The following is a 21,539-nucleotide window of genomic DNA, read 5'->3' on the forward strand; positions in this document are numbered from 1 at the left end:
TGGTTTCCAGTTCTATAAATTATTATCAGTCCCTGGTTCTCCCCTACCTCTCTCCAATGCATTTCTTAATCTTTTTTATTTGTTTGTCTTTTTGAGAGAGAAAGGGATAGACAGACAAGAGATGAGAAGCATCAACTCAGAGTTGTGGCACCTTAGTTATTCATTGACTCTCATATGTGCCTTGACCAGGGGGGGCTCCAGCCAAGCCAGTGACCCCTTGCTCAAGCCAGTGACCTTTAGGCTCAAGCCAGTGGCCTTGGGGTTTTGAACTTGGTTCCTTAGTGTCTCAGGTTGATATTCTATCCACTGTGCCACCACTGGTCAGGCCCTATTTCTTTATCTTAAGGAGTCAGCTTAGTTCTGAGTTCTGCAGGTAGAAGACCTCAGTGGCTTTTATCATTGGTAAGGATAAAATAGCTCCTTAGCAATTTTAACAAACTATTATTGGGAGGCAGGAGAGCTATGGCTGGGATGCTCAATGGCATCCAGGCAGAAGAAAGCCAGCTGCGTGGGGTACAGTTGACCATTCTCTCAAAAGCAGAACATGCAAAATGAAAAGCATTCTTGATTTGCAGTCAGAACTAAGCTCTGCTTTTTACTGACCATGTGCCCTTGAGAATATGGCCTTAGCTTTCCTGGTTCAGCTCCTTGTCTGCTGAGATAGTGCCAGCCTGGCTGCTTCAGAGGGCTAAGGATCAATGAAACATGGATGAGAGCTGCTCTGTTCTTCTCTAGCCACCCTCACATGTTAACTCTCCTTTCTTCCTATTCCTGTTTTTCTTCCTCCCAGCTTAAGCCATGAGCTCACCAATGCTCATTCCAAGGCCTGTCCATGACTCCTACAGACACTACTTAGAGCTGTCTGTGATACTTAAGGCTAAGTAACTTGGTGGCCCCAATGCTAAGAGTTTCTTTTAAACTGGTTTCTGTCTCTGCCTTGTGTTCCTGAAGCACGATGCTGTCAGAGTAACCATTTATTTAGCCCAAATCAAAGGAAAAAAGCTTTGCTCTCTGATCTTGGACACTGTGTATTCCTCTGCAGGTGAAAAGCCTCTGGTCACAAAAGAAAGGGCACCCAAAACACCAGCAGTGACCTTGCACATCTCTTCTCTTCCAACTAGCATGTCAAGTTCAGAACAGGCTGGTCTGAGGAAGCCCAAGAAAGTACACTGCTCAGCCAAGTGCTTAAGATGTCACTGGCTTCCTGCTCAGGAGTCAGACCGGACAGGGCGATGCTGCCAGAAGCTTGTAATGTTGACAGAAGAGTAAGCCCAGCTGAGCTGCAGCTTTCAGTGAGTTCCTTGAGTCACTACTGGAGTTCCATGAGAACCGACCTAACTCACCTTGGGACAGGGAGATACGGAGAATCCAACAAATACATGACACATGGGGGTGTAGTGGCGGATGCCACCAGCATCTAGTGGGCAGCTATCTGAGGTGCTAAGCATGCTGCGATGCACAGGACAGCCCCCCACCACAAAGAATGGTCCAGTCCAAAACAGCTGTAGTGCTAAGGTTGAAAGCCCTGTCTATGGTTTTGCACATTCTACAGGAAACAGACATCAGAATAAGTCCTTTCAGTCAACACTTTAAAGGAAAGAAGTTTACTAATTAACTGTTATTCACCCCCCTACACACCTAAAAAGAGCCAAAATCTAACAGATTTGTTCTGCCAAACATTTTTCTAAAATGTGTTATGTTAGTACATTTGCTGCCATCGGGGGCCCCTAATTACCTGCTTCTAATCTGAGGTGTACTTGATTATGACATGTAACCAAATTAGTAAGAGCCTAGTAACAGCAAACAGCTCAAGGTCCTGGTCTGAGGGACACTCACTATAAGAGGTGACACTTGAATTTCTGGCATTTATTTGGGTTCTTTGGAAATCTTATGTGCTTCCTTCAGCTCTCAGGTAAATAAAGTATCACTATACACAGTCCAATATTTATTTAGAGCAACTCCTTGTGCCTCTATCTTAGAAAATGACCTTGAAGAGAGTGGGGTGCTGACTTTTAAACTATCTCTTCATATGCTTCTAAAACCACCTAGCTTTTAGGCTTGTTCTTTTGAGCAGATGAAAATTCTTAACTTTTAACTGTAAGGCAAAAGAGGGCTTTAAAATGTGGCTAGTAAAAATAAGCTTGATTTGTGGGGGGGCAGGGAGGGATGGTGCAAAACTTAGTTTCTTGACAAGCTTCCCATATGTGATGCAGCACTAGAAATGAATGACCTTACGAGTTCTTGAGCTTGTTATATGAGTACTAGGTTTTCCAGACTCCATCTTTCTTTGTTGTTAGACTATTGGCTTTTGCTTTCCACTGGCATCAGGTTACCTACCATTTTATTTGCTGCTTCTAATGGGCTGCTAGGCCCTTTTGTGGCATAAAATGCACCAGCTTGCTGCTTTGCCCTTCTAGGTGAACAAAGACCTTTGGTATCAAGCCCTGGGTGGTTTAGGCTGGAGGTGACCATCCCAGGCTAACAGGGAGTATATGGCCTCTTTGGTCCAGAAGACTTCAGGGAGGTGGAGAGTTAGAAATATAACAGGGAGGAGAAGATGCTTTTCTCTCGTGGGTGGCTTTGTTCCCTCCACCTGCCTCCACTTCTCGCATGCAATCCTGGACACACTGGCAGGAGGGCATAAGGCAGGGTCAAAACCACATCTGGATCCAAGTGAATCTGAGGATCTAGAAACCATTGCACCAGCTAGGTAGCATTCCAGTTATCTGGGCAGTTATAAGCTAACTAACTAGAAGGTGGAATTTCACTGGAGTTTAGGCTATTTAACTTTTGCATCCTTCTTCCCAGAAGGTTTTCAGGATCTCTCCAACCTGACTTTGAGATAAATCTCATGCTGCCTTGCCCAAAGGATGCATTTTTTGAAGATGCTCATATCTCAGCCCCTCATGCCATCCTTGAAGTAGCGTTCTCCATTTCCTGAGGTCGCCATCATTCAGTAAGTAGGGGTTCACCCTTACCTTACAGCGGCACAAGGCGAGGAGACGAGGAACGAGTCCTAGTTTACATCCCTTGATGGGGGAAGCACATTTGGAGAGGAGGAAGGGCAGAGGGAGATTCATGCTCAGCCTGAGTGTTTGGAAAGAACCACCTTTGAGGTCCCTTCCTCTTCTGAGGTCCTAGGATGCTGCAGTCCTGGGGAAGGCCTTTGACAGGAATGAGACCAGCTCACATCCCCTGATGTGACAAAGGGGCCACATTGTCTACTGTTTTCTGTTCGTGCAGGTTCAGCACCATGCCCTAACATAAGAACTGCTGAACACTGTTTGTTGGTTGGCTGGGACAATAATGAGCTATATCCGCTCAGAAAGCAGAAGCTAGCACAGGAGCCCAGATTGCCGACAGACAGAGGGTCAGTGCGATAGCCATCACGGCTCTAATCCTGGTTCCCAGGCATTGTTCCCTTGGCTGGCGGCCACTCTCCCTCAGCCACCCACCAGCGCGGCCCCAGGCCCTATCTGGGTCGGAGACCCACCTAAAAGCGCAGCTGCCTGGCTCCGTCCCCCAAAGCTGCGGCTGAAGGAGCTGTGCCTGCTTGCGTAGGAGGCCGGCCGGCTGGGCAGCCAGGGCAGCAGGAAGGCAGGAATCTCGGAGTGCAAGAGCTCCTCAGCCACAAAGGCCACCTCAAACCACTTGCGCTGGAAGCTGGCGAAGTCGTCCACCGCTGTCGTGTGCCAGGTGGTGGGCTGCTGCATGGCCACTGGGAAAGCGAAGGGGAGGGAAAGCACCTTCAGCAAAAATGCCTATTTTCTTACTGATGCGGGCTCCGTGGATTAACCTTGAAAACATTATGCTGAGTAAAAGAAGCCAGACACAAAAGGCCACATATTGCATGATGCCACTTAAATAAAATGTCTAGAATAGGCCAATCTTTAGAGACAGACAGCAGATTGGTGGTGGCCGGGGGGTGGGGGGAGGAGGAGTTTGGGACTGACTGCAGATGGTGCAGGGTTTCCTATCAGAGTGATGGAAACAGCCTGGAGCTAGACAGAGTGGTGGTGGCACATTACTGTGAATGGAGTAAATGCCACTGAACTGGTCACTTTAAAATGGTTCATTTTATGTTATGTGAACTTTACTTCAAATTTTAAAAAATCCTTTATTCTCAGTTTCAGACCTCTCATTTCACAGCATATAATGGTAACCGGGACTTCTCCAACTTGAAGGTAAAATAGGTACGTAGTGGCCAAACTTAAAATTTCAAGGAAGAGGTGGCAATGGACACACTAGTGGTTACAAGGGGAAAGACCTGCACAGATCCACTTCTGACAGCTCTCTGGATAAGAAAGCACAGCAAGTGGCACAGGCTGCCTCATCTGACGTACGACTCCTGAAACCCAGAGGCGGAGAAGCCATCGTCTGCAGGGTGGAAGTCACTGGCAGCCCTGTACGCTCGGGGTGCACTAGAGATACGTGTCTGAGTGCTGGCTGCCTCCAGCACTGTGCAAGCCGGCTCTGGCCATGCTAGAAATCACTTTCCTCTTAGGAATTACTTTTTCTTATTAAAAAAAAAAAAAAAAAGCCTTAAAATATGTCTTGGAAAACCTGCTAGGACTTGATAGTCTTCCTAATGGAAGAAATGGGAGTCTGCAGGCCCAGCAAGCAGAAAGTGCTGTTATAGGTTAGAGTCCGTCATGTCATACTCAGAAACACCTGCACTGAAAAGGGGGGTGAGTGTATGGAATGGGGACGGGGTGCTACAGTTAAAAACCTCTCACCAGGTCCCTTGGCCTCTTTTAGGTTTATCTTTCATCCACACTGTTCTCACCAAGAACAAACGGTAGCTTTAAGAAACCTTGTCACTCCAGTTATCCTTAAATTAAATTCAAATGCTCAAGGAAGTTGACAGATCTGTCAACTTGGAATACAAAGCAACACAAAAAGCTCAAGAAGCAGCGTCACTGGAAAGAGCAAGTCACCAGGCAAAACACCAGTCGCTGTGGGCAACAGCATATGCCTCATCTCTGACCTCGGTCGGGCTCTTTGTCCATGACTATCTTGTAGAAATAGAAGCCGTAGATGAAGGTCCGCCAGACTTCACCAGATGCGTGCATGATGAGCTGCTCTTCCAGCATTTTCTAGAGGGAGAAACATTGAAACTCTGAATGCCTGCAGAGGGAAATCTTAGAGGTGCAGCCCTTAGTCATGTGCTGGAGTCAAGGGAATGAAAAGGGCACTAAGGAGACCTTACCCTCCACCCTCATCAGCCATAACCACATTATGCTTAATGTTGTGCCTGGTGCCGATTATACTATAAAATATAAATGCATATTATGATATCATCAAATATTTCAAACATACATAGAAGTATAAAAATCCAGTCATACCACCATCCGACTTCAACGAATCTAATATTTTGCTACACTAACTTCAGATCCTTTTATTAAAAAAAAAAAAAATCTTCATGTACTCCAATGTCCCAGTCCTCTTCCTCTCTCTCCAGAAATGAACGGTAAGTGTAATGTTATTCTCATTCATGTTTTAAATAATTTTATTATCTAGACATGTGTTAATAAAGAATATGAGGTATTTCACGGGATTTTAAATTCTAAATAAAGGGTGTAATACCATTATCATTTTGTGAATTGGATTGTCACCCAGCATCATGCTTCTGACATTTATCCATGTTGGTACGTGAACCTCCAGCTTGTTTAATGCTATAGCAGCATTCCTTGTGCGAACAAGGAAATACAATTCTCAGGGAGATGGTAGTATAAAGGAATCAGGCAAAGGCTACGAAAAACAGCCTGCTGAGACCCTCCAAATGAGAACTGAAGATCCATGTACTTATTCAAATCAGTTACATCTGAATAATTGAAATGTGACTTCACATTTCAGTGAGGACAACCCAGCTGGTCAGCAAATGGTACTGATTTCTCTGTGTGGGCAGGATGGTGAGGCTGCTTCAGCAACTCAACCTTTCCATTCCTCGCCTCTGGAGTTTAATTCCAGTTCTGCACAGTGTAATTAAATTCGGCAAGCATTTGCTGAGGGCTCTGTACAAACTACACGGCAAGCCTTGGTGACACGGCGATGCACAGGAAAATGTGGCCCTCGAGGAGCCTGGTCGAGGTGGGCGATGAACGAGAGGCACACAGAGTCTTCACTCTCTGAAGTGCAGGGCGCCAGGAGGCCCCTGCGCCACAGCCTTAAATCCAGCCTTGAATCCTGAGCAAGCAGGGGAAATCGGGACTTGGAGTCAGAGGGACGGCTTTCCCGGCAAATCTTTCACAGAGATTCCTCCCAGGTTCAAAAGTGCAGATTCCTTCCAGAATATTTCAGTTCAGACAATAAATTCTGCCAGATTTTTAAGTCAAGGTATGTGTCTTTCAGAGCAAGACCTGCTTTTTCATCAATTCCAGACAGTCCTCACACTTATTAAAAACAGATCCGCACCCCCACCTACAGACCTCGTTTCTGGAAAGGGCGGCTCCTTCAGAGACAGGCCCCGGTTTCATGCAGGCTGAGCGGATAATTCCGTGGCCGTCTCACCTGCATGATGTCGATGGCCATGGCCGGCGTCTGGACCCCCTCCACGTTGTTCACCAGCCAGTGCACCACCTCGGCGCTGATGAAGCAGCACGGCGAGAGGCCCTTCTGCTCAGACAGCAGCTGCACTCCTGTCCTGAGTTCCAACACAGTGGGCGGGGAGCAGGACACGCGTGTGCACGGTGGCAACCGGCAGAAAGAGAAGATGACAAACAAGGGACTTGTGCTAAAGCACTTAATATCGGAAGTGAGGGTCCCCATAGTGCAATTTCTCGGCACTATTTCTAGACCCAGAGAAATCCCCATGACAGAAAGAAAATGGTGTAATGGGGGGAAAGGAGAAGGGGAAGGAAAAAGGACCTGACATTTAGAGAATATCTATACTTGTCAGGTCTTATACTAGGTAATTTACATAGTTATTTTATTTAATCCTTATATCAAATCTGTGATTTAGCCACTATTATCCCATTTTACAAACAAGGTAAGTCTCAGGGATCAGAGAGGTAGCCTGACCAGGCGGTGGCACAGTGAATAGAGCGTTGGACTGGGATGCCGAGGACCCAGGTTCGAGACCCCGAGACCGCCAATTTGAGCGCGGGCTCATCTGGTTTGAGCAAAGCTCACCAGCTCGAACCCAAGGTAACTGACTCAAGCAAGGGGTTACTCAGTCTGCTGAAGGCCCACAGTCAAGGCACATATGAGAAAGCAATCAATGAACAACTAAGGTGTCGCAATGAAAAACTGATGATTGATGCTTCTCATCTCTCTCTGTTCCTATCTATCTGTCCCTATCTATCCCTCTCTCTGACTGTGTAAAAAAAAAAAAAAAAAGAGAGAGAGAGAGAGATCAGAGAGGTCAAGTAACTTGCCCAAGGTCTCACAGCTAGTGAGTCAGGTATTAATCCCCCAAACCACACTGCCCAGCATCGTGTGTGCTAAGCCACTTACGAGGGGTGCTTCATGGCTTCCAGGATCTCTGCTAGAGTGGAGGATGATGTCAAGGTGCTCACCACCAGCTGCTGAGAGCTGCAACACAGAGTGGTCAGCAGAGCTAAAGGGCACACACATGGTCAAGAGCACAAATCTGAGGACCTTTACTTCTGCAGAGCTAGGAACTTTGACAATACTGATACTAAAGGCATTCTAGCAAACTGTGGATAGATACATCCTGGGGCTAGATTACAGGGGGGTTCTACTTTCAAAGTGTGTATGTTAAAAATAAAAGAAATTCAAACTGGTTTTATGTTCACAATTGCTTATTTTTAATAGGCACCTCTCCTTTTAATAATCTGCCTCAGGCCTGACCACTTCCAAGAACTCTCCCTGGACTATTCTGGGTTTGCCCCAGAGGCCTTTCACGGGAGCGCCAGGTAAGGTCTAAGAGCATGGCGATAGCATCCCTGTACCATTACCTGCCAGCTGCAGGGCCTCTCTCTAGCTTTTCTCAGCCTTAGTTTCTTCATCCGGAAAACAGAGACCATACTATTCCTGTCTTTCAGGGCTGCTGTGAGGTTACTGTGTATAAAATACTGAGCATGGGACTGATACCCACAAAGTCCAAAATGGCAAACAATACTAAACATAACAACAATAGCATCAACCCTTTGGAACTCAGATGTTAAAGAAACTGGTGAAGATCAGAGAGCTGGGCAGCATCAGCCTCCCAGATTCGAATCCAGGTCTGTCTGACTCCAGAGCCCACAATCTTTCTATCTCTTGCTGCCCGAGTTCTTTCTCAGTGGTATGCCAGTCTCTTAAAACATGCTTAACAGTCAGCAACTGAGCCCAGACCACAGAGCATAGGAGATAATACGGCCACCTCCCAGACCAAATTGGGGTTATCTGGAATCTCCTCAAACTCCTTAAACCTCTCCCTTTCCAGGACCTTCCTATTTGGAGGGTGCAGGTCCCAGAAGAGCACTTCAGAATCTCAGGGCTAAAAAAAGCCTTTAAAGACCCTGGAAGTGAACTTCCTTCTAATGCCTGAGCCCCCACTGCAGGGGTCTGGAGAGGAGGCTGTCCCAGCGTGTGAATATCCTTACAGGCACAGAACCCTGCTCCTCTGCAGCAGCCCATTTCCCTGGGGGAGCACCAACTGCTAGTGAGTTCTTCACCATGAAATGGAGCCTGTTCTAACTTTCAGTCATTGATCCTGATTCCTGTCATTTTTGGTCTTCTCATCTCCAGCTTAAATATCCCCAGTTCCTCTTTTCTTCCAAAAGCAGAAGAAAACCTGCCACCCTACCTTGGTGAGCAATGGGGAAGCGGAGAAGCGCACTCCCTTCCTGTGAACCAGGCAGCCCCTCCAGTCTCCTTCATGGCTCAGTGGGGATTGGAGCCTGGGAAGACGACAGACTAGAGAAGTCCAGGCCTGCTTGTGCCTCTGAACTGATCATCTCTACGGGCCAGTACGAATGAGGTACAGTGCGTGAGACCTGGGAAAAACCGGCACCCAATGTGCGACAAAAAGGAAACCAAGAGACTACTGACAGCCCCAGGCACGCTGCCGCAGAGGCCCTCTGCTCTCAGGGCAAGGTATGCAACAGAGGCTTCTTAGACCACCTGGCCAAGGGCTGCTCAGTCAGTGCAGTCAGGAAACAAGGACAGACTGGGCAGATTATTATAAAACAAAGAAAATAAAAAAGAAGTCTCTCAGGTTTGTCAACAGGATAAAAAGCCATGGCACTTCCTCAAGCAAATGAGGTCCAGCTTCTTTATCCTCCGGATTCTCAGCAGTAGGAACAGTATGGCTCTGTTTGGTCACAAATAGTGACTCACTCACTATTTGTTCATTTCCACAAGTGTTATCTACTTAATTTCACACTATTACAGGCAAGGCCTCATGACAAGGGGGTCACGTTGAACAGGTCAGACTGGGTCTGGGCCCCCTTCCCAAAGCCCACCCCTGCATGGCGACTGACACTGCTCTGCGCCTCTGTGGGAACCTCCTCGCTGTCCTGTGAGGAAGGCAGGGCAGAGAGCATTAGCTCCAGCAAACGGGTACTGGTAAGAACTGACTAGCCACAGCTCACAGATATCACCCACAGCAGTCAGTACTCCAGCCTCCCAGGCTCTGCAGACTCTGAGGTTAGACCACCGCCCACCCAGGGGCACAGTTAGCCGTCCTGAATCTCACCTGCTGTCACTGGGGTTTGCGGAGATGAAGCTCTGTTCCCCTGAGCTCTGGGAGTTCCCAAAGGTCTGGCTGTTGCTTCTGTCCACGGATTGGCCCGTGCTTATCCCCAAACTGCTGCTGTCCAACACCGGGATGGCCGTCTGGTCCACAGACACCTATAGGAGATTTTAAAATTGAAACAAACAAACAAAAAGCTCTAAGGCTATTTACATTTGTGGTCCTTTCTGTTCCTCTCTCATGCCCAGTTCTGGCTGGTCCTCAGTGGGGATCTAGGGACCATGCCCAGCTGTGGAGCTGCGTTCTGTCAGAGCAATGGAAATACTGCGCTCTACACCAAGGCTGAGAGGCCACCATCCACAGTAAATGCCCAGACCAGACAAATAGCTCCGGCACCTAACTCAAACCACAAGATTTACACTAAAGAAAAACCTTCATAGAAAGCAAAAAAGTCACAAGCATTCCTTGTGAGGGGACTGGGAGGAGGGAGAGAGAACACAATTAGAGACAAACAGGTGAGTATGGCAGCAGGCACCCTCCGCTTCCCAGGGCTCACCCTGTCACACCCAGTCCTCACCTGCGGTCCATCTCCAATTTCATCTTCCTAAAGGGCAGTTCCAATCCCATCGCTCTGTTACTCTGAAATCTTTCAATTCTCCCCAAAAGAACAACTCGCAGGACTCTGAGGGTCCTGCACAAACATCCCTGACCTATGACCTTGCTGTACCACCCACCACTCACACATGTGCACATTTCTAGCCAAACCAAACCCTGCATGTTTAATCCTGTCTATATGCCCCACCACCCTAAGATTCCTTTCCCCAAAGTTACAGGCTAAACACTCATTAGTCTCAAAGGGCCATTTCAAATGCTGTTCCCTTAGTAAAATGTTTCCTGAATTGCTCCGCCCCAGCCCCCCAAACAGAAGCCGTCTTTCTCTCCCGTTTGGACCTCTATGACCCTCTCCTGTAGCTGCTGGATTTTGATGTCATATCTGTCTCATTCCCTTTATAGCTCCCGGAGGGCAGGACTGATCTGCTTACTGGGAAAGGCGCACCCACAGCAAATACCTGGAGAGAATGGTAAGCTTTCCAGAGCATTCCTGGAAAAATTTGACTCCTAGTCCCTCTTATGTGGGACTTACCAACATTTACATCACTCCTGCAGTTTTATTTTAGTAGAGATGTTGTTAGGAGCTCTCCTCTTAATCAGAAATTGGCATTTTCCATAAAGAATCCCTCTTATGTGGGACTAGGAGTACTTGAGTACTGCCAGCACGAAGACTTATCAGATATTTTGTTAGATGATGTAAAAATTGCTCCTTCTGTGACAAGGTGTCTCAACCTCAGCACCATTGTCACTTGGGGGCAGATAACTCTGGATGGGAGGTTGTCCTGTAGAACAGTGGTCCCCAACCCCCGGAGCCGCGGACCGGTACCGGTCCGTGGGCCATTTGGTACTGGTCTGCAGAGAAAGAATAAATAACTTACATTATTTCAATTTTATTTATATTTAAGTCTGAACAATGTTTTATTTTTTAAAAATGACCAGATTCGGCCTGACCTGTGGTGGCGCAGTGGATAAAGTGTCAACCTGGGAATGCTGAGGTCGCTGGTTCAAAACCCTGGGCTTGCCTGGCCAAGGCACATATGAGAGTTGATGCTTTCTGCTCCTCTCCCTTCTCTCTCTCTCTCTCTCTCTCTCTCTCTCTGTCTCTCTCTAAAAATAACTGAATAAAGTTAAAAAAAATTAAATAGAGTTCTTTAAAAAAAAAATGACCAGATTCCCTCTGTTACAACTGTCTAAGACTCACTCTTGATGCTTGTCTCGGTCACATGATACATTTATCTGTCCCACCCTAAAGGCTGGTCCGTGAAAATATTTTCTGACATTAAACCAGTCCGTGGCCCAAAAAAGGTTGGGGACCACTGCTGTATAGGATATAGAGCAGCAGCCTCAGCTTCTACCCACAAGATGCCAGTAACACTCCTCTTATTACTCCCCCTACTCAACTTGTGATGCATAAAACTGTCTCCAGATATTACCAAATGGCCCTTGGGAAGCAAAATTGCCCCTACTTCTGAAAGAACCACTTTGCTCTCCCGCAACAGGCTCAATGTTTTGAAGGAAAAAAACCCACAGAGACTCTGCTAGCACCATAAATACATGGAGAAATACAGCAAGAGGCAGCATGAAATTACCAATCACCATCTGCTTCTAACCAGTGAGACTCAGAACGGGTACCACACTGCAATTTTAGATTAGAAAAAGTTAATGGGGGACTGAACCCAGCTCTTAGGCACAAAAGAGTGGCTCTCCCATGCTGCCTTCTAGATCCCTGTAACAGGGTTTTCTCTCTCATTTACTGCACCCTCAGAACTTCCCCAACAGCCTAAACTAAAAGATGTTACCAACATTTACATCATTTCTGCAGTTTTATTTTAGTAGAGATGTTGTTAGGAGCTCTCCTTTTAATCAGAAATTGGCATTTTCCATAAAGAATCAGATAGTAAATATTTTAGACTTTGTGGGCTGTACCGCCTGTGGCAACTACTCAATTCTGCAGGAAAAAGCACAAAAGCAGCCATAGACAATGTAAACAAATGGGCATGGCTTTGTTCCAATAAAACTTTATTTATAAAAACAGATGGTGGGCCATATTTATCCATTTCCTGACCCCTGCTCTCTATCACATAATGTCCATCTTTCAAGAGGCTGCACAGAAAGGCATTTTGTTTAGATCTTCATAGCAGGAAAAGTTATGCTTCTCCTGGTAAACTGGTTTATCTTCATCTTAAGAACTCTCTGAATCCTGCAACAAATGTTTTCTACTTTTCTTCGGCTACCAGGAAGTTTAGGGTTAAATTTAGCATGAAACTCTAGGTATTTTATGAGACCTCACATATGTTCTATTATATTTTTTCTTTTACTGAATTTCCCCCAAATGTAAAAATCTAGTCACATTTTTATTCCGAGTTTGTGTTTACTTTCATAATTCACCTGAAGTAACTTTTTGAAATAAGACCAAGCCTGACCTGTAGTGGCGCAGTGGATAAAGCGTCGACCTGGAAATGCTGAGGTCACCGGTTCGAAACCCTGGGCTTGCCTGGTCAAGGCACATATGGGAGTTGATGCTTCCAGCTCCTCCCCCCTTCTCTCTCTCTGTCTCTCTCTCTCCCTCTCTCTCTCCTCTCTAAAAATGAATAGATAAATAAATAAAATAAAAAAATAAAAAGAAATAAGACCAGTGGAAAACAGAGACAAGGAAGGCTAGATGGACAGCATGGTAGTCTTCTCACACAGAGGCCTGGAAAAAGCCAAGTGGAGGAAGTGTTCGGTCTAGAATGCATTTCATCTTAGAAACCTTGTTTATGATCTTTCTCACAGAGGATTTGATTTAACCTATGCAATACAGTACTCCCTCTTCCAGGAGGAGGGTTTAATCTCCCCATCCTCTTGTGAGTGGGCTAGATTTAATGACTTGTTTCACTAAAGCTAGTATAGATTTCAATCTAGTATAGAAAGAGAAACATAGTAACTTCATATTGGAGAAAACTGGCAAATATTATATCACCAAGTGATGAAGATTTATGTCACCAGTGATGTGTGAGCCTTGTGTACCCCAAATACAATGTGACAAGATGTACTTCACCTCTGAGGTGTTCTTTTAAAAAACCCATAATTCTAGTCTAACCATGACAAAAACATCAGGCCAATCTAGATTTGGAGAAATTATACAGTATATCTGAGCAAAACTTCTTATGACTATCAAGGTCACAAAACACAAGGAAAGACTGAGAAACTGTCACAGATCAGAGAAGACCGGAAACATGACCACTAAATACAATGTGGGGTCCTGAACTGGATCCTGAAACAGGAAATGATTAAATACTGGTGAAATCTAAATAAAGTCTGGCAGTTAGTTAATTAGACAAACAAACTCTGACCAGCAACACCAATCACCAGTCTCCTCCCACTTTCCCACACGCACAAACTGGGAGAGGGTGAGGGAGGGGGCTCTGCCAGGAATACTTTGGAGATGAGCACCAATCACAACAGGCACCCCCAAGGGCCTCCAACCTGTGTGCCTGCAGAACCCCATTTTCTCGTGCTGGAGGACAATCAGCCACCAGGAAGCCAGATCTGCCAGCCCCGTTCTCCAGCTGCTCCTTGAGGCTGGTAGACAAATGGTAAAAGGACTTGTGACAGAATCCCACATACTTTGTAGAGCTAGAGAGCTCAGGAATAACTCCCAGTCAGATAGCAAGGATGTTTTCTAAGATGTATAGTAGCAGGGAAGGATGGTATATCATTCCAAATCAAAGCCCTCCCTCTGTCCTCATGGAGTTAGCATCTAGGGGAAGGGAAGGAAAACAGACATTAAACAAGTAATGTCCTTAAAGCGTTGTGGTCACCCCTATATCGCCCACGACACTTGGCACAGCTTCATACCCAGCAGGTTCTCAGGATCTGTGATCTCAGTTGACCTGAATTTTCTCCACAGGTTGAGCCTTCTTCCTATGATCCCTCCTAACCCTTTATTCTGAATGATTATTATATGCTTATATCTTATTTCATTCCAAAAGATATGAGGCTATCGATAAACAGACAAATAATAAGATAAAACAAATACATGAGAAAATCCAATAAACAAGGGTTGAAAAAGTGTGAGAAAAGAGAAAAGAAGCTTAGGGAGTGTGTGAAGTTCTACAGTCTAAAAATGTATATTAATGAGAACATTTCAAATGTCTAGAGCTGTGCATTGCAATATAGTAGCTTTTAGCTATATGTGGTAGTTTAAATATCAATTAATTATGTTAAATTCTAATCTAAGCCCAAGAAGGTCTGTTGTTAGGAAGTAAAAGGTTAAAAAGTCTGACCTGAGATTGTTTTAAATTAAAAACAGTCTCCAATACTGAGAGATCAGTTTCTTGGATTAGGACTCAGAGACTCAGAGCTGCCAGCAGGGACCTGCCCAGAGTCAAGCAGCACCCTGGGAAGAGGTAGCGCTGACCTCTGAGGACCTGCAGGCAGATGCAGCATCCTCTCAAGCCGTCAGAAAGGAAAGACTCCAAAGTTAATAAACTCCTTTTTCTCCCATCATGGTGAGCAGGACGGTGCCAGGGCTCAGCCATTCACTAGTTAAATGCTTTTTGACCAGGTAACATCTTTAAGCTTGTTTCCTCATCTGGAGAGTGGTGTGATGATACCCGCTCCTCATACACAGTTGTGAAAATTATATTTGCAGAACTCACCACATAGTAGCTTGCAGAGAAGGTACTTAATCAGTGTTGGTTTTCTAACTCCCACCAGATAAGGATCCTTTAACCTTTACCCTTAAATCTCCCAAGTCCCACTCTCCTTAGCTTGCTGCTCTACGTAAACCTTGTCAGCTCTTTCAAAATCTCTGTAACTAAGGCAAGTTCATATATGATACTTAAGGGTCTTGATGAAGGGCTGGGAGCCCAGTTTATCTTCACCTAGGACCTGTAAGAAGAGTAATTGCTAATGCTAATTACAGAGCAGGGGGCACATGAGTCAAACCTGTTGATCCTAGAATTAAATCCCAGCTCAACACCACACCGTGTAAAGCACAACTTCTATGTCCCTCAATTTCTCCACTTGTAAATCTGCTATAAAACTTCTACCTAACTCATAGGTTATGGCATGAGAATAAAATGAGATAATACTGCGTGCTTGGCACATAGTAACTGAAGAATGTTAAGGTCTGGAAGGCCCTTGGAGACCTGGTCCAAACCCTTTATTTGACAAATGTGTTAAGGGAAGTCCAGTGGCTAGACAAGCCTGCCCAGGGCCACACACCATTAGTCTCTGACAAAGCACATGCTTATTAGTAAATGTCTGCTTGTTTCTTTTACCACTTCCTGTTTTTTATCACACTACTATAATTTTATCTGGTTATATTAGGAGGAAAAAGTTAAGTGTTTATTTCTGAAGTAAGCATACTTCAATTTGCTTATGTTACATGGACAAAATCACCTAAAAGGGAAGAAGGCAAAGATTCAGTGGCAACTATGTGAAACAGAGAGGCAGAGACAGGAAACACGTGAGTCAACACTGATATGACCATTTGTTTTCTTACATTAATCATTTCCATCCCCCTTTGCCATGGCCAAAACCACGGATGGAAATGTATACCTCTGAGACAAAATTCAATGTCAGCTGCCCTTGAAACGCAGTTGCAGCCCAGTTCCATCTATTCAGAGCCAAGCAGAAGGCGTCTGCTGACAGGACAGGCATGCATGGGCTGCAGAGTTTGACTGACCTGCGGGTGGAAGGCAGATGACGCTGTGCGCGGGCTATGGACAAACTCCATAAAGAAGGCCCCATCCTGAAGTCAGAGGAGGAGGAAGCAGTGGCAGCAGCAGGTGCAAGAGAATGAATGAACGAAAATGTGGACCAGTGGTGAACCATCAGGGGAAGGAGAGGGGTATGAAAGAGAAAAATAAAAACAAGGAGGGAAGGAGAGAAACAAGGGCACATGAAGAGAATGGGAAGAGAGAGAGAGAGAGAGAGATCCACCCAGGAAGACAATATCCAAATACAAAGCATTAGCAGGAGGAACTCACACCTTCTCGGGCAGAATATCCCATCATGTGGGAGCAAGCTCCTGGGTTAGAGGAGGTGGGTCCAAGCTCCCTCAGGTCTCCTTAGAGCTGGCTTGGATGCTTGCACCTTCCCACATAGCTCTGAACTTCCTTCAGACCTATGCTAAGGGGGAGGGAAAAGGCCAAAAAGCAGCTTGGAGGGGGTGGCAGGGAAGATGCTTTAGGCTACTTCTTGGCCTCCTGCCTGCCAGGGTGACCAGGAGCCCTCTTAGAGACATACACAGAGACTTGGGGCTTTCACTTCTGTCACTAAACATGGCAGCCAGATGGGAGAAGAGGATTCAATGCTAGAAAAGTTCTTGCTTAATTTTCTGAGCAAACAGGGAAAACAGAAGCAGCAATCCCTTCTCCGTCACAGGTTGTGTAACAAAATCACTGAGACAAAGGTAGTATCAGCTATATATGCACTCGTGAGGAGTTTCCTGGAGCTGTCTTCCTCTCCCCAGCCTATACTTGTAGGGTACAAGTTGCCATGTATTTGAAACAAAAATGACAGAGGACTTTTCCAAAGACCCCACCTTCCACCTTTCTTAAGGTCAAGAAGGTCTCTCTTGTCCCATCAATGTGTTTTTACTTTTTATGCATTATCACTGAAATTCAGAAATGGTACTTGATAAATCTGAAGGCCTCTGCTTGCCTACAACTTCTAATTCTATAAGTAGAAGCACTGAACTGTTTGGCTGTTTTAGCAATACTGCTGCATTTTTCCACACGCTGCCATGAACTCAAGTAACAAACCATGGAAACACGCGGCCATAGAACTGCAGATCCAGGCGCCCTTCCACACATCCCAACACAAGTGTTGACTGAAGACACTGCTGGTGCTTTGGAGTATGTCAGCCCGGGCTCTTCCCTGTGGCCATCTCGTCACACTCTGCTTCTCCATGACTACGTGGGAATCTACATCGGCATGGCTGAGGGCCATCCGGCTGGATTTTCGTGTTCAGTTGGAAGATCAGGACAGTGTTCTAAATAGCAATCTAATATTGGGTTGCTGGCACATTTTGACCTTAATACTTAAGGCTCTAAAATGTCTTTACTTTTCAGTCCTGTCCCTGACACTGTTTCTAATCCTCAAAGATGACAATGAGCAGAGGCCAAAGCTAGGATACTTATGGCTTCTCACTGTCCATCTGTGTCCCTTCTCTGCCACAACATACAGAAGCCAAGAAACTAATACTGCTGAGATTGATGTACATGTAAGTGAGCACAGGTGAGAGGTCTCTTCCATGACAAACAGATCATTCTTTATGTACAGAATATCCTTAAAACTGCACCTACAGTCACTGCCTGGCGTTGGGTCAGTGAACTCCAGCCAGCAGGCCAACTCCAGCCACTGGTTCATTATGGCCTGTGAGCTGAGAGTGAGTGGGTTTTTGTATTTTTCCTAAGTGAGAAGCGGGGGTACAGGGGTGGGGGGTGGGGGTGGGTTGGGGAAGCTGACAGACTCCCATATGCACCTGACCAGGATCCACTCGGCATGCTCACCAGGGGGCGATGCTCAGCACCTCTGGGGCATTGCTCTGCTGCAATCAGAGCCATTCTAGCACCTGAGGTGGAGGCCATGGAGCCATCCTCAGCACCCTCAGCACCCGGGCCAACTTTGCTCCAATGGAGCCTTGGCTGTGGGAGGGGAAGAGAGAGAGAGAAAGAGACAGAGAGACAGAGAGAAAGGAGAGGGGGAAGGGTGGAGAAGAAAATGGGCACTTCTCCTGTGTGCCCTGGCTGGGAATCGAACGCGGGACTTCCACATGCCAGGCCGATGCTCTACTGCTGAGCCAACAGGCCAGGGCCTAAGAGTGGGTTTTAAATAGCTATGGAAGTACCCACACAAAATTCCTGATCCGGCCTCTTAGCCCGCAAAGCCTGTATTATCAAGGTTTGCCAACCCCTGATCTATAGATTATATAAGTTACCTAAAGCCTCAATTACACTTTTCCTCAGATTTTAATCCGTCCATCCTTAAGTCTAATTCTACTAATTTATCCTAAAACAATAATCAGAGAAGTGGTCAACTAATTACCTGAAAAATGTTATTTGCAGTATTATTGATAATTATAATGCATCATAGAATAATTATAAAAAGATATGGAAGAATTATCAACTATTTTTACAAACCAGACACTAATCTACATATTGAATCAAAAAAGTCAGTTATAAATGAAGGTGTATCCATATGATGAAATATATAATTATTTTTAAAAAGCATTCTTTTGAAAAATATTGCATGATATGGGAAAGTTTTCATAATATGGAAGTAAAATAAATAAATATATAGGTGGATATACAATCTGACCACAATTTTGACAAGAAAATACATCTATTGAATCTCCTTTATTTCTTAGTAATAGAGACCAGGTAAAAGAATATAGTCAGCTCACCTACCACATCAGAATGATCTCAGATTCTGAATTACCAGAAGAAGCTCACAGAGCCACACCTCTGAGTCTTAAAAGATATAAAAAGCCTGACATATAGAGTTTCCGGCCCCTCTGCTATATTTGCTATTCTGTATAGAGACCCAAAGCCTCAGGTTTGTTTGTTTTTTCAGGAGTCTAAGCAAACTGATGAGAATTTCATTATCAGAGAGTGAGCTCTCATGGAAGATGCTTCAGTAGCTTCCTACCTACCCTCCAAGAAAGCCAGAGATGTGGCTAAAAACCAGATGGCCTATTTCAAACCTTAAGCCAGATTTTGGGCCTTGATCAATACCATTTAGCTTGACCGTTTTATATTTGCATTTATCTAGCAGTTAACATCCTTAGAATTGTGAGCAGGAAAGTTCCTCCATAAAAATAGCAAGCTTAAGAAGGCCTGGGGCAGAATTCAGCCAAATCCTCAGTATTTAATCCTAGACTCGAATGGCTATCCACTCCCCCTTTCATATCCGGTCTCTGAGAGCACGTTCCCTGCAGCCTCCTTTACCTTTCGTGGGCTGTCCACATAGGTGGGAGTCATGGCAACACTGCTGCTCTCGGCTGACTGGGCGGAGCTCTTGCCACCATGCATGGCTGCCTGCTGGTCTCCCAGACACCTAAAAGGAGGAAAAACGCATGACTGTGGTTCACTCAGAGCTCCTGATGGACCCGTTAGTCAAGATAAAATGATGACAGCTCTGCTGCGTCATCTTTGAAACACACACTTTTGTTCTCTCTTTTGGACCTTATATGATACCCTTATTTTCATTCATCGCGAGCCCTCTATGGTGAATCAGAAAACAGCCCAATTTAAAAAGCATCTTGGCAGCATCTGGTGCTTAAGTATCACTTTGAAAAGGCAAGTGACATACATGGTTTCAGTGACTTCCATCCACAAATATCACCTTTTTAATCAGCTGGGAAAGACTTTTTCTCAGTTTTTATTAAATATACCAACAGAAGCACATTCTGAAAATTAGGGCTGCATTCAAATGCAGCACACACTAAACAGGGGAAATGTGTTGAAAATATACATTTTGAAGGCCTATATGTTAAAATTTCAGACATACATATTTATATCCCTCCTACTCAAAGAAAACCACATATATCTAACAGCCATTATCTCATAGCACCAGACAACTATGGTTTTCTGATCACATCTCGTTCCATCCTGGTTCTGATGTCCATAAAGCCATACTTTCATGTTTATTTCCCTAATTTTTTTCAGCACTAAAGTTAACTATGAACTAGTATCATTTAAATGTTCCCCCAAATAGGATTGTTTTACTTTACCAGTGAATTTTTATTTAGTAAGTTTCAGAAGACTCATATTATAGTCTTGAAAGCTTCATTATGATTGCAACATATACTTCTTGTGGTGGACACTGCGAGGTGCCACCCAGATCCCTCTGCTGTGCCCTGCTGTCACAGTAGCTGGGCGTGTTGTCCTGGTGGCTCTGCTGTCAGCCCCTTCAGGGACAGCCCCAGCTGCAGACCAGCCTCATGCAGAAGCTCTCTCCCTCCCCGGGCTACCCACAGACAATGATCAGTGAGGGGCAGCCAGGCCTGGCCATGTTGGTCCAACCTGCCTCATCTCTGAAGGCTGTTCCAAGCTTCTGGGCTCGAGTGAGGTGGACCGAGGTGTCACGGCCTTTCAGGCATATTAGCTTCTTTCTCTGTCCACTCCTGCTTCTTCCCCTGCCCTCCCATAGGTGCTGAGCCCAAGATGTTCCTTAATAAACATCCTACATGTTAAACTCTAATTCTGTCTCTGCTTCCCCAGGAACCCAACCTGTGATATTTCTCTAGCCTTAAATTCTGACATTTTTTTTAAGGTGAAGTAATATCATACCAGAAGTTAAAAACTGGTTTCCACAGTACCTGTTATACTCTCTTTTCTAAAGTTTTAATTATAAAAATTTCAAACATATACAAAAGTAAATAGGATGATAGAATAGAACCCTAACTATCACAAATTATTTACTTAGAGCCAATCAATTTTTTTTTTTTTTCATTTTTCTGAAGCTGGAAACAGGGAGAGACAGTCAGACAGACTCCCGCATGCGCCCGACCGGGATCCACCTGGCATGCCCACCAGGGGCGACGCTCTGCCCACCAGGGGGCAATGCTCTGCCCATCCTGGGCGTCGCCATGTTGTGACCAGAGCCACTCTTGCGCCTGAGGCAGAGGCCACAGAGCCATCCCCAGCGCCCGGGCCATCTTTGCTCCAATGGAGCCTTGGCTGCGGGAGGGGAAGAGAGAGACAGAGAGGAAAGCGCGGCGGAGGGGTGGAGAAGCAAATGGGCGCTTCTCCTGTGTGCCCTGGCCGGGAATCGAACCTGGGTCCTCCACACGCTAGGCCGACGCTCTACCGCTGAGCCAACCGGCCAGGGCGAGCCAATCAATCTTGTTTCACCTATACCCCAACCATCTACCTTAATTATTTTGAAGCAAAACTCACAAATATTATTTCATCCATAAACACTTCAGTATATACTGTATCTCTAAAAGAAAATAAGTTAAAAGAAAAAACCACAATTCCGTCACCACACTCAAAAATATTTTTAAATTTTCTAATATCAAATATTTCTCCAATCATCTCCAAAAAATTTCTTTGCAGTTTTGTTTGTTCAAAACAGAATTCAACTAAGGTCCCTACATTGCCATAAGATGTGTCTCTTAAATCTCTTTTAAGCTATAAACTCCTTCTAATCTCTCTATATCCCTGCAATTTATTTGTTGAAGGAAGTAGCTTGTTCATCCTGTAAACTTAAACAGTCTGGATGAGCTGATTATATCTCTTTATTGCTCATCATGTTCCTCTGTGCCCTGTACTTGCTGAGAACTAGAAAT

At 45.2% G+C, this 21,539-nt stretch overlaps 1 protein-coding gene across 6 annotated transcripts in view; it reads right to left on the reverse strand.

Annotated features, from left to right (window-relative positions):
• Positions 1-21,539, reverse strand: part of DEPDC5 (DEP domain containing 5, GATOR1 subcomplex subunit) — a 111,378-nt gene that overhangs the window by 10,275 nt on the left and 79,564 nt on the right. For all 6 annotated transcript variants that reach the window (XM_066370427.1, XM_066370430.1, XM_066370429.1 and 3 more), the window contains 6 exons: positions 19,195-19,303; positions 9,644-9,798; positions 7,456-7,533; positions 6,511-6,643; positions 4,988-5,096; positions 3,494-3,718 (listed from right to left, as the gene is read on the reverse strand). In XM_066370427.1, coding sequence (XP_066226524.1) covers positions 3,494-3,718; positions 4,988-5,096; positions 6,511-6,643; positions 7,456-7,533; positions 9,644-9,798; positions 19,195-19,303 — 809 coding nt within the window. The remainder of the gene's footprint in view (positions 1-3,493; positions 3,719-4,987; positions 5,097-6,510; positions 6,644-7,455; positions 7,534-9,643; positions 9,799-19,194; positions 19,304-21,539) is intronic.

This window comes from Saccopteryx leptura, chromosome 2, assembly GCF_036850995.1.
Source record: "Saccopteryx leptura isolate mSacLep1 chromosome 2, mSacLep1_pri_phased_curated, whole genome shotgun sequence".
Classification (NCBI taxonomy): domain Eukaryota; kingdom Metazoa; phylum Chordata; class Mammalia; order Chiroptera; family Emballonuridae; genus Saccopteryx; species Saccopteryx leptura.